This window comes from Diceros bicornis, chromosome 12, assembly GCF_020826845.1.
Source record: "Diceros bicornis minor isolate mBicDic1 chromosome 12, mDicBic1.mat.cur, whole genome shotgun sequence".
Classification (NCBI taxonomy): Eukaryota; Metazoa; Chordata; class Mammalia; order Perissodactyla; family Rhinocerotidae; genus Diceros; species Diceros bicornis.
In genome coordinates, this window is record NC_080751.1 from 24,561,015 (window position 1) to 24,574,125 (window position 13,111).

Below are 13,111 nucleotides of genomic sequence, written 5' to 3' on the forward strand. Positions count from 1 at the left end.
AGCTTTATTCAGAATTGCTGAAACTTGGAAGTAACCAAGATGTCCTCCTGTAGGTGAATGGATAAATAACCTGTGGTACATCCAGACAATAGGATATTAATCAGTGCTAAAAAGAAATGATCTATCAAGCCACGAAAAGATATAGAGGAACCTTAAGTGTACATTACTAAGTAAAAGAAGCCAATTAGAAAAGGCTACATACTGTGTGGTTACAATTCTACGACATTCTGGAAAAGACAAAATTATGGAGATACTGAAGTTATCAGGTCGCCATGGGTTGGGAATGCAGGAAGGGACGAATAGGTGGAACACAGAGAATTTTTAGGGCAGTGAAAATACTCTGTATGATACCATAAAGATGGATACATGTCATTATACATTTGTCCAAACTCAGAACGTACACCACCAAGATTGAACCATAATGTAAACTATGGACTTTGAGTGATTATGATGTGTCAATGTAGGTTCACAGTTGTAACAAAGGTAGTGCTCTGGTGGGGGATGTTAATAAGAGGGGAGGCTATGTATGTGTGGGTACAGGGGCTACATGGGAAATCTCTGTATCTTCCCCTCAATTCTGCTGTGAACCTAAAACTGCTCTAAAAAAATAAAATCTTAATTAGAAAACAACCAACATGCAGTTTTATGGATATGTGAGTTTGGTGGTAAGGCAGTGTTGTCATAGTTTTCAGATTCATGAAGAGGTTCATGTCCCCTTAAATCTAAGGGCTTCTATTATTATATGTTTGTTATTATCTGTGAAGCAATACACAAAAATATGTATTAAAACATAGTTTATTTATTTATTTTTTTAAAAGATTTTATTTATTTATTTCCCCCCCCAAAGCCCCAGTAGATAGCTGTATGTCATAGCTGCACAGCCTTCTAGTTGCTGCATGTGGGACGCGGCCTCAGCATGGCCGGAGAAGCGATGCAGCGGTGCGTGCCCGGGATCCGAACCTGGACCACCAGCAGCGGAGCGTGCGCACTCAACTGCTAAGCTACGGGGCCAGCCCTAAAAACGTAGTTTAACATAGGGATGGCAGTATATGCTAGGAAAGAGCAATGATTTTGGAGTCTGATAATGTTCAAGGTTCAAATCCTGGATTCATCATTTACTGACTCTGCAACCTTGTACAAATTACCTTACCTATCCTCAGTTTTCATATCTGGAAAGTAGTTTGAATATCGACTTCATGGGGTTAAATAAAATAAAAATTATGTAAAACATCCATTATAGTGCCTGGAATATATGGTAGGTACTCAATAAATGGTAGGCATCATTATTATGTTCTAATATTTCCAACAAAATTAACTTCCATGGACAAAATACAATCTTAAAGTACAACTAAATTATAAAATGTCAATTAACAAAAAATAGATCATATACATATATGTAGAAATTATATCCCAGGATCCTACTTTTCCCCACAGTTAACACAGCTGTGTAGGAATAATGACAGCATGCTCTTCCAAGTATGAATTTATCACTTCAATAAACATACCAAGTATCTACAATATACAAAGTCTGTGAAAAAATAATTTAGCAAAAATATAAATAAACTACTCCCCTCACCCCCATGATTACAACTAACAACTTATGGTTTTTTTAACCCATGTTCCTCACATCACTTAGCTGCCTGGTGCAGAGTGGCATGGTTGCGTTGGTGTTCTGCTTATTCCCTGCCTTTAAAGCTGCATCTCTTCTTGCTTGCTCAAGCAGAACTCTTGCTCTTTCTTTAAGTTCTTCTTGTCTGGATAACATTCGATGCTTTAAAGCAAAGATACAGAATTAGAAGCCAAAAAAAAAAAAAAAAAAAAAAAGAGCACGTAATACATTTATAAAGTAATTAATAATTATACAGTCTGTCAAAATAATAGCAGTCAGGAATAAGATTGTGGTTTTATGAGATTACCTATAGAAAATAATAATGTTGACTAGAAACTGTGGAATGAATACATAAGTCTTGACATATAGGAAATAGATCTTTACTGCCTAAAACTGGATTAAATTTAATTACATTTTTATTAGAACATAGTCTCATAAGGTATAAGGTCCATAGGTATATTATATACATTCTTCATATCTGCTAATCACAGTATAATATGGCAAAGACATTTTTAAAAGTTCTCAATTCTATTTTTATAGTCTTATAGAATTGATAAAAAGTGTCTTCCAAATTTGTATATTGAAAGATATTATATATCTGTGTCAATAATCCCTTAAATTCTTGACAATTAACATTTATAGAAAATTCAAAGCTGTTATATTTTGCTAAAAAAAAAAACAAGTAAAACTAGTTTTCTCCATTGCTCACATTCCTTACAACAAAACAAATTAACCATTCCAGAATTGGAAGAGTATTTTCCTGGATTAATTTGTGATTTTACAACATATTTTTAGAAAACAATAGGTAGTGACCACCAATAGAAATCAGTTCTTAAATGGTGACATTAACCCAAAGCACATGGGCCAGCCCTGTGGCTTAGCAGTTAAGTGCGCGTGCTCCGCTGCCGGCGGCCTGGGTTCGGATCCTGGGCGCGCACCGACATACTGCTTCTCTGGCCATGCTGAGGCCGCGACCCACATACAGCAACTAGAAGGATGTGCAGCTATGACATACAACTATCTACTGGGGCTTTGGGGGAAAAACAAATAAATTATAAAAAAAAAAAACCCAAAGCACAAATATCTATACTGTTTATAGTCCAAATTCCATTTTTCTACTAAAGTAGCCAACTTCTGGCTTTAGATGGCTATTACTATTACTCTGATACTTAATTTCTTTTACTTTCCTTATGCTGCATAGTTTTGGTTCAATCATAAGTATCATTCAGGATCAAGGAAGAGGTAACAAATAGTAAACCTATTACTTTACCTGATATAATGTAAAACTTTTAAAAAAATTTAGTACATCATATTGGGGTCTCTTTTCAATCTTTACATTTTAATATAACAATTTTTTCTTTTCTTTTCTTTTTTTTTTGGTGAGCAAGATTGGCCCCAAGCTAATATCTGTTGCCAATCTTACTCTTTTTGCTTGAAGAAGACTGGCCCTAAGCTAACATTTGTGCCAATCTTCCTCTATTTTATATGTGGGCTGCTGCCACAGCATGGCTTGATGAGTGGTGTAGGTCCATACCTGGGATCTGAACCTGAGAAGCTGGGCCACCAAAGCAGAGCATGCTGAACCCAACCACAATGCCACCACGCTGGCCCCTAGTATAACAATTTTTAAACCTTTTTCTGTAATCTTAAGCAGAGAATCATTTCACTTAAAGTGTACAATTCAGTGGCTTATGGTGTATTCACAAGGTTGTAAACCATCAACACTATCTAATTCCAGAACATTTTCATCATCCAAGGTTTTAAGAGGATTAAACAAAAATTCTTAACTTAATAGAAACATTTGAAATGTGTGATGATGATAAATTTTCAGCTCATGTTGATAGGACATAATAGAATAGAATTGGTCATTGCATTTGAACTGGTTACAAATCAACACTTTCTCAAAAACAGACAAAATTAATTAAATGAACACTGAATCTGCAGTTAAGACATCAGGCTGTTAATCCTTCTTTCACTAATAATAAGCAATGTAACACTGAACAGGTCACTTAAAAACTATTTTGTATTCCATTACATGATATTTAAGAACTTTGGAGTCAGATAGACCTGGGTTCAAATACTAGTTCCTTCACTTAATAGTGGGAAAGTTACTCAATCTCTCTAAGCTTCAGTTTCTCCATTTATAAAATGGGGATAAATAGACCTATTCTGATAAGAATACTGTAAAGATTAGGTGAAATAGAGTAATGTACTGAGCACAGGACAAATGTTAACTATTATTATATTTTTAAAAATCTCTCAATTTCTTCCTCTTTGAAATGAAAGGAGATCATTTTTAAAATCCCACTAACTCTAATATTTATGATTACTTAAAGTAGATCATGTTTAAGACCCACTAGCTCTTAAATTCTGTGATTCTACAGTTCTTTAGAGATTCATTCCAATCAGCTACATAGACAGTGAAAAACTGCTTTGGTGTTAGGAGCACATAAACACAATTTTTTTTTCTGATTATAAACGCAATTCATATTCATTATAGAAATTTTAGAAAATACATAAAAGTAAAAAAAAAAAGAATAATTGGAGGCATCACGCTCTCTGATTTCAAACTATATTACAAAGCTATAGAAATCAAAACAATATGGTATTGGCATAAAAAGAGACACATAGATCAATGGAACAGAATAGAAAGTCCAGAAATAAACCCATATATGGTCAATTAATTTATGATAAAGGAGCCAAGAATATACAATGAGGAAAGGATAGTCTCTTCAATAAAAGAGAAGAAGGTGTTGGGAAAACTAGACAGCCACATGCAAAAGAATGAAACCAGACCACTATCTTACACTATATACAAAAACTAACTCAAAATGGATTAAAGATGTGAATGTAAGATCTGAAAACATAAAACTCCTGGAAGAAAACATAGGTGGTAAGCTCCTTGACATGGTCTTTGTGATGATTTTTTAGATTTGACACCCAAAGCAAAGGCAACAGAAGCAAAAATAAACAAGTGGGACTATACCAAACTAAAAAGCTTCTGCACAGCAAAGGAAACCATCAACAAAACGAAAAGACAACCTACGGAATGGGAGAAAATATTTGCAAATCATGTATCTGATAAAAATATCCAAAATACATAAATTACTCACACAATTCAATAGAAAAAACAACCGACAATCCAATTAAAAAATGGGAAGAGAATCTGAACACACATTTTTCCAAAGAAGACAGACACACAGCCGACAGTACATGAAAAGGTGCTCAACATCACTAATCATCACTAATTATCAGGGAAATGCAATCAAAACCACAATGAGCTATCACCTCATACCTGCTAGAACCGCTATCATCAAAAAGACAAGAAATAACAAGTGTTGGCAAGGATGTGGAGAAAAGGAAACACTTGTGCATTGTTGGTGGGAAAGTAAATTGGTGCAGCCAGTATGGAAGATGGTAGAGAGCTTCTTCAAAAAATTAAAAATAGGGCCGGCCCCGCGGCTTAGCGGTTGGGTGCGTGTGCTCCACTACTGGCGGCCCAGGTTCGGATCCCAGGCACGCACCGACGCACCGCTTCTCCAGCCATCCTGAGGCCGCGTCCCACATACAGTAGCTAGAACGATGTGCAACTATGACATACAACTATCTACTGGGGCTTTGGGGGAAAAAAAAAGGAGGAGGATTGGCAATAGATGTTAGCTCAGAGCCGGTCTTCCTCAGCAAAAAGAGGAGGATTAGCTCAGGGCTGATCTTCTTCACAAAAAAATTTAAAAAAATAAAAATTAAAAATACAACTACTGTAAGATCCAGCAATTCCACTTTATCTGAAGAAAACGAAAACACTAACTCAAAAAGATACATGCATCCCATGTTCACTGAAGCATTATTTACACTAGCCAAGATATGGAAACAACCTAAGTGTCCACTGATGGACGAATGGATAAAAAAATTGTGGTGTGTGTGTATATATATATAAATATATATATATGTAAACATACACACACACACACACACACACACACACACACTGGAATATTATTCAGCCATAAAAAAGAATGAAATTTTGCCATTTGTGACAACATGGATAGATCTTGAGGGCATTATGTTAAGTGAAATAAGTCAGACAGAGAGACAAACGCCACATGATCTCACTTATATTCGGTATCTAAACAAACAAATAAATAAAAAACAAGCTCAGACTGAGTGACGTCAGCATCATGGTGGAGTGAGCTTCCTCCATTGAACTCTCCTCCTCTAAGACACAACAAAAAGGACATTCATATTCCAACAGAAGCTATTCACACAACACAGGGGACGTCTGAGGCACCCAGGCAGCTGTACACCCAAGGACTGAGGTGCTGGAATCTCCAGAGTTAAGTGGCAGGGGGTAAGAGGAGCTCCCTTCCTTCTGTAAGGACAGCGACACAGAGACTGAGACCACGTGGCTCTCAGAGGAGGGGGAGGGGCAACTCACCACGTGAAAAACAGCGCTCTCCAAGACCCTGCACAGCCCGAGGGGATCCCCTTACGGAGGGAGCGGAACTGTTGTGAGGGTAGTTTCAACAAGCTAGCCCCTCAGGAGAGCAGAGAGTGACAGCGAGGGGAGAAACCTCTGAGATCGGGGAGGCCAAAGTAAGCGCCCCTCCCCCACCCGGCCTACCCCACTGGTGCTTTAGCACAGAAGCGCTTCAGCCTCAGCCCCATCCCCACAGGCAACGGCCCCCAGGTGCCCAGGCCTGACCAGCAGTGGGGCGAGACTGTGCCCCTGCACGAGAGACAGTGGCAGCTTAGTCCCCACCACGCCACAACTCCAGCTGGACCAAGCCACGGCCCCAGCTCCTTCGGCTTGACCGCCCACCCACCGGGCTCCAGCTGCTTCGGCTTGGCCTGTGTGCAGGTTCCAGCTAACTTGGCACCAGCAACTTCGGCCCAGCGCACTCCAGTTCCAGCTTCTTTGGCCCAGCGGGGCTCCAGTTCCAGCTTCTTCAGCCCAGCGCACTCCAGTTCCAGCTTCTTTGCCCCAGCGCACTCCAGTTCCGGCTTCTTTGGCCCAGTGGCGCTCCAGCTCTCCTTTCTTTGGCCCAGTGCACTCCAGTTCTAGCTTCTTGAGCCAGTGCACTCCAGCTCCTCCTCCTTCGGCTCGGCACACTCCAGTTCCAGCTTCTTCGGCCCAGCACACACCAGTTCCAGCTTCTTCAGCCCAGTGCACTCCAGTTCCAGCTTCTTTGGCCCAGCGGCACTTCAGCTGCAGCTGCTTCAACCCACCTGCACCCGAGCCCCAGCTGCTTCAGCCTAGCTGCGCTCCAGCTCCAGCTGTTTCCATGCTTCCCCCCCAGCAGCCTCCACTCAGCCACACTGCAGATCAGCCAGGGGCCGACAAGAGTGCCCACGGATTGAGGTGGGCCAGAATACACAGCCCTTGACCTCCACCCACCGGCAGCAAGAAGAAACTGCAACCATATATTTTCACTATGAGGAAAAGTAAGCCAACACCGAGAGGCACCATGCAAAAATATACTAAATCTCCAGACCAAAAAGGAAATGACAAGCACCCAGAAGTCAACCCGGAAAGCACAGAAATGTATAACCTTAATGACAGAGAATTCAAAATAGCCATCATAAAAAAACTTAATGAAATACAAGAAAACACAGACAGACAATTCAATGAAATCAGGAGTTTCTTCACAAAAGAGATTGAAACTATAAAAAAAAACTAATCAGAAATCTTAGAGATGAAAAACACAATAGAGGAGATAAGGACAAATCTGGAAGCCTTAAGCACCAGAGCTGACAATATGGAAGAAAGAATTAGCAATACTGAGGACAGCAATGCAGAAGTGCTCCAGACGGAGGAGGAAAGAGAACTAAGACTAAAAAGAAATGAAGAAACTCTCCAAGAAATATCCGACTCAACTAGGAAATCCAACATAAGGATTATAGGTATTCCAGAGGGAGAAGAGAGGGAAAAAGGAGCAGAGAACTTGTTCAAAGAAATAATATCCGAGAACTTCCCAAACCTGGGGAAGGAGCTGGAAATACCAGTGAATGAAATCAATAGATCTCCTAAACATATCAACACGAAAAGACCCTCTCCAAGGCATATAGTAGTAAAGCTGGCAAAAGTCAATGACAAAGAAAAAATATTAAGGGCAGCTAGACAAAAAAAAAAAAAATAACATACAAAGGATATCCTATCAGGCTCTCGGCTGATTTCTCAACAGAAACTTTACAGGCTAGGAGAGAGTGGAACGATATATTCAAAATTCTCAAGGACAAAAACTTTCAGCCAAGAATACTCTATCCAGCAAAAATATCCTTCAGATAAGATGGAGAAATAATAACTATCCCAGATAAACAAAAGCTAAGGGAGTTCATTGCCACAAGACCCCCACTACAAGAAGTGCTCAAGAAGGCCCTCATCCCTGAAGAAAAAAAGATAAAGGAGATACCAAGTTTTGAACAAGGAGAAAAATAGGTTGACAAAACCAGAAAAATTGCAGTCTGCTATCAAAATAGATTAGCAAACACTTAATTATAAAACCAAAGATCAAGGGAAGGTAAGCACCAAGCATAAATATAACCTTATCATGTTAAACACAAACTCACAACACAAGAAGGAATAAGATGTGACAACAATAACATAGAAGCAGAAGAGGAAAGGGATCGAACCAACTTAGTCTAAGGGAATAAGAGGCCATCAAAAAATGGACTATCACATCCACGAGATTTTTTATACAAACCTTATGGTAACCACTAACCAAATAATCAGAACAGAATCACACACAATAAAGAACCAGAAAACTAAGAGAACCCCCATACAGAACTACCAAACTACATTGGTAGTCTGAAACACATGGGACAAGAAACAAAAGAAATGCAAAAGAACCAGAAAAAGAGTGATAAAATAACAACAACAAGCCCCTATATATCAATAATTACCATAAATGTAAATGGACTGAACTCTCTAATCAAAAGACACAGAGTGGTGGGATGGATTAAAAAACAAGACCCAACAATATGCTGCCTCCAGGAAACACATCTCAGCTTAAAGACAAACAGAGGCTCAGAGTGAAAGGATGGAAGACAATACTCCAAGCTAATGGCAAACAAAAGAAAGCAGGTGTTGCCATACTTATATCAGACAAAGTTGACTTCAAGATAAAACAGGTAATGAGAGACAAAAAAGGGCAATATATAATGATAAAAGGGACACTCCACCAAGAAGACGTATCACTTTTAAATATATATGCACCCAATACAGGAGCACCAAGGTACATAAAGCAACTATTAACAAACCTAAAAGGAGATATTAACAACAACACAATAATAGTAGGGGATCTTAACACCCCACTCTCATCAACGGACAGACCAGACAGAAAATAAATAAGGAAATAATGGACCTAAATGAAAAACTAGATGAGATGGACTTAATAGACATATACAGAGCACTCCACACAAACACAGCAGATTACACATTCTTCTCAAGCGTGCATAGAACATTCTCAAAAATAGACCATATGTTGAGAAACAAGGCATGCTTATATAAATTTAAGAAGATTTAAATCATAACAAGCATTTTTTCAGACCATAATGCCATGAAGTTAGAAATCAACTACAAGGAAAAAACTGGGAAAGTGACAAATCTGTGGAGACTAAACAACATGCTACTAAACCACCAATGGATCATTGATGAAATTAAAGGAGAAATCAAAGCATATCTGGAGACAAATGAAAATGAAAGTACACTGTACCAACTCATATGGGATGCAGCAAAAGCGGCCCTGAGAGGGAAACTCATAGCAATACAGGCCCACCTTAACAAACAAGAAAAAGCTCAAATAAGCAACCTCAAACCATGCCTAACAGAATTAGAAAAAGAAGAACAAACAAAACCTAAAGTCAGCAGAAGGAGGGAAATAATAAAAATCAGAGCAGAAATAAATGAAATTGAAATTAAAAAAACAGTAGAAAGGATCAATGAAATAAAGAGCTGGTTCTTTGAGAAGATAAACAAAATTGACAAACTCTTAGCCAGACTCACCAAGAAAACAAGAGAGAAGGCTCAAATAAATAAAATTAGAAATGAAAAAGGAGAAATTGCAACAGATACCATAGAAATACAAAAGATTATAAGAGAATACTATGAAAAAGTGTATGCCAACAAATTGGATAATCTAGAAGAAATGGAGAAATTCCTAGACTCATACAACCTCCCAAAACTGAATCAAGAAGAAATAGAGAAGCTGAATAGACCAATCACAAGTAAAGAGATTGAAACAGTAATCAAAAACCTCCCAAACAATAAAAGTCCAGCACCAGATGGCTTCTCTGGAGAATTTTACCAAACAATCAAAGAAGACTTAATACCTATCCTTCTCAAACTATTCCAAAACATAGAGGAAGGTGGAACACTTCCCAACACATTCTACGAGGCCATCATCCTGACACCAAAGCCAGGCAAAGACTAAGAAGGAAAACTATAGACCAATACCCCTGATGAACATAGATGCAAAAATCCTCAACAAAATATTGGCAAACCGAATACAGCAATACATTAAAAAGATCATACACCATGATCAAGTGGGATTTATACCAGGGACACAGAGATGGTTCAACATCCGCAAATCAACCAATGTGATACCACATTAACAAAACGAGGAATAAAAACCATATGATCATCTCAATAGATGCAGAGAAGGCTTTTGACATGATCCAACATCCATTTATGATAAAAACTCTCAACAAAATATAGAAGGAAAGTACCTTAACATAATAAAGGTCATATATGACAAACCCACAGCCAACATCATACTTAATGGGGAAAAACTGAAAGCCATCCCTCTGAAAACAGGGACAAGACAAGGGTGACCACTCTCGCCACTCTTATTCAACACAGTACTGGAGGTTCTGGCCAGAGCAATTAGGCAAGAAAAGGAATAAAAGGAATCCAAATAGGCAATGAAGAAGTGAAACTCTCGCTGTTTGCAGATGACATGATCTTATATATAGAAAACCCTAAAGAATCCATTGGAAAACTATTAGAAATAATCAACAACTACAGCCAAATGGCAGGATACAAAATCAACTTACAGAAATCAGTTGCATTTCTATATACCAACAATGAACTAACAGAAAGAGAACTCAAGAAGACAATCCCATTTACAATTGCAACAAAAAGAATAAAATATGTAGGAGTAAATTTAACCAAGGAAGTGAAAGACCTATACAATGAAAACACTAAGACATTATTGAGCAAAATCAATGATGACATAAAGAAATGGAAAAATATTCCATGCACTTGGATTGGAAGAATAAACATAGTTAAAATGTCCATACGCCTAAAGCAATCTACAGATTCAATGCAATCCCAATCAGAATCCCAAGGACATCCTTCACAGAAATAGAAGAAAGAATACTAACATTCATATGGGGCAACAAAAGACACCATACAGCTAAAGCAATCCTGAAAAAGAAGAACAAGGCTGGAGGCATCACAATCCCTGACTTCAAAACATACTACAAAGCAATAGTAATTAAAACAGCATGGTACTGGTACAAAAACAGACACACAGATCAACGGAACAGAATTGAAAGTCCAGAAATAAAACCTCACACCTATGGGCAGCTAATCTTTGACAAAGGAGCTAAGGACATACAGTGGAGAAAGGAAAGTCTCCTCAATAAACAGTGCTGGGAAAACTGGACAGCCACTTGCAAAAGAATGAAAGTAGACCATCTTCTTTCGCCATACACAAAAATTAACTCAAAATGGATCAAAGACCTGACGGTGAGACCTGAAACTAGAAAACTCCTGGAGGAAAATATAGGTAGTACACTACTCGCCATCAGCCATAAAGGGATCTTCTTGAATTCCATGTCTACTCAGACAAGGGAAACAAAAGAAAAAATAAACGAGTGGGATCTCATCAGATTAAAGAGCTTCTACAAGGCAAATGAAACCAGGATCAAAATGAATAGGGAACCCACCAGCTGGGAAAAAATATTTGCAAACTGTATATCTGACAAGGGATTGATGTCCATAATATATAAAGAACTCACACAACTGAATAACAAAAAACAAACAATCCAATCAAAAAATGGGCAGAGGAAATGAACAGACACTTCTCCAAAGAAGATATACAGATGGCCAATAGGCACATGAAAAGATGCTCAACATCACTAGTCATCAGGGAAATGCAAATCAAAACCACACTAAGATATCACCTTACACCGGATAGAATGGCTATAATCACCAAGACAAAAGCAACAAATGCTGGAGAGGCCGTGAAGAAATGGGAACCCTAATCCACTGCTGGTGGGAATGCAAACTGGTGCAGCCTCTATGGAAAACAGTATGGAGATTCCTCAAAAAATTAAAAATAAAAATACCTTATGATCCAGCTATCCCACTACTGGGTATCTATCCAACAAACCTGAAATCAACAATCCAAAGAGGCTTATGCACCCCTATGTTCATTGCAGCATTATTCACTATAGTCAAGACATGGAAGCAACCCAAGTGTCCCTCGACTGATGATTGGATAAAGAAGATGTGGTATATATATACCATGGAATACTACTCAGCCATAAAAAAAGACAAAATCGTCCCATTTGCAACAACATGGATGGACCTGGAGGGTATTACGTTAAGTGAAATAAGCCAGAAAGAGAAAGACAAACAGTGCATGATTTCACTCATATGTGGAAGATAAACCAACACATGCACAGATAGAACTGTTCGGTGCTTAGCAGGGCGAGGGGGTTGGGGGCTGGGCACAAGGGGTGGAGGGATGCACTTATAGGGTGACTGATAGACAATAATGTACAACAAAAATTTCACAATTGAAAAAAAAAAAGTGGGAAAAAAAAAAAACAAGCTCATAGATACAGAGAACAGATTCATGGTTGCCAGAGGCTGGAGGAGTGGTGCAAAATGGATGAAGAGGGTCAAAACGTACAAATTTCCAGTTATAAAATAAATAAGTCATAGGGATGTAATGTACAGCATGTTGACTACAGTTAATAATACTGTATTGCATATTTGAAAGTTGCTAAGAGAGTAGATCTTAAAAGTTCTCTTTATAAGAAAAAAAATTTTGTAACTATGTATGGTGACGGATGTTAACTAGACTGATTGTGGTGATCATTTTGCAATGTATACAAATATCAAATCATTATGCTGTACACCTGAAACTACTATAATGTTATATGTCAATTATACCTCAACAAAAAAAAGAAAAATCAAAAAATAAAATAAAATAATTAGCACCCAGAGATAATCAATGTAGAATAATGCTTTTTTCACTTAATATTTTATTGTGAACATTTTCTCATGTCCTTAAATATTTTTTTGAAAATATGATTTCAAATTGTCTACCTAGTATTCTGTTAATATGGATGCATCATACTTGAGCTTGTCTTACAGTATTGGATATTTAAGTTGTTTATAATTTTTCACTATCTTAAACAATGCTTTTATGAACACCTTTATGTGTAAATTCTTGCATACAGTTCTAATTATCTCCTTAGAAAAAATTCCTG

General features: G+C 37.9%; 1 protein-coding gene across 5 annotated transcripts in view; it reads right to left on the reverse strand.

The window, feature by feature from the left end:
* Nucleotides 1-13,111, reverse strand: part of EHBP1 (EH domain binding protein 1) — a 350,507-nt gene that overhangs the window by 87,325 nt on the left and 250,071 nt on the right. For all 5 annotated transcript variants that reach the window (XM_058551124.1, XM_058551123.1, XM_058551127.1 and 2 more), the window contains exon 14: nucleotides 1,628-1,771. In XM_058551124.1, coding sequence (XP_058407107.1) covers nucleotides 1,628-1,771 — 144 coding nt within the window. The remainder of the gene's footprint in view (nucleotides 1-1,627; nucleotides 1,772-13,111) is intronic.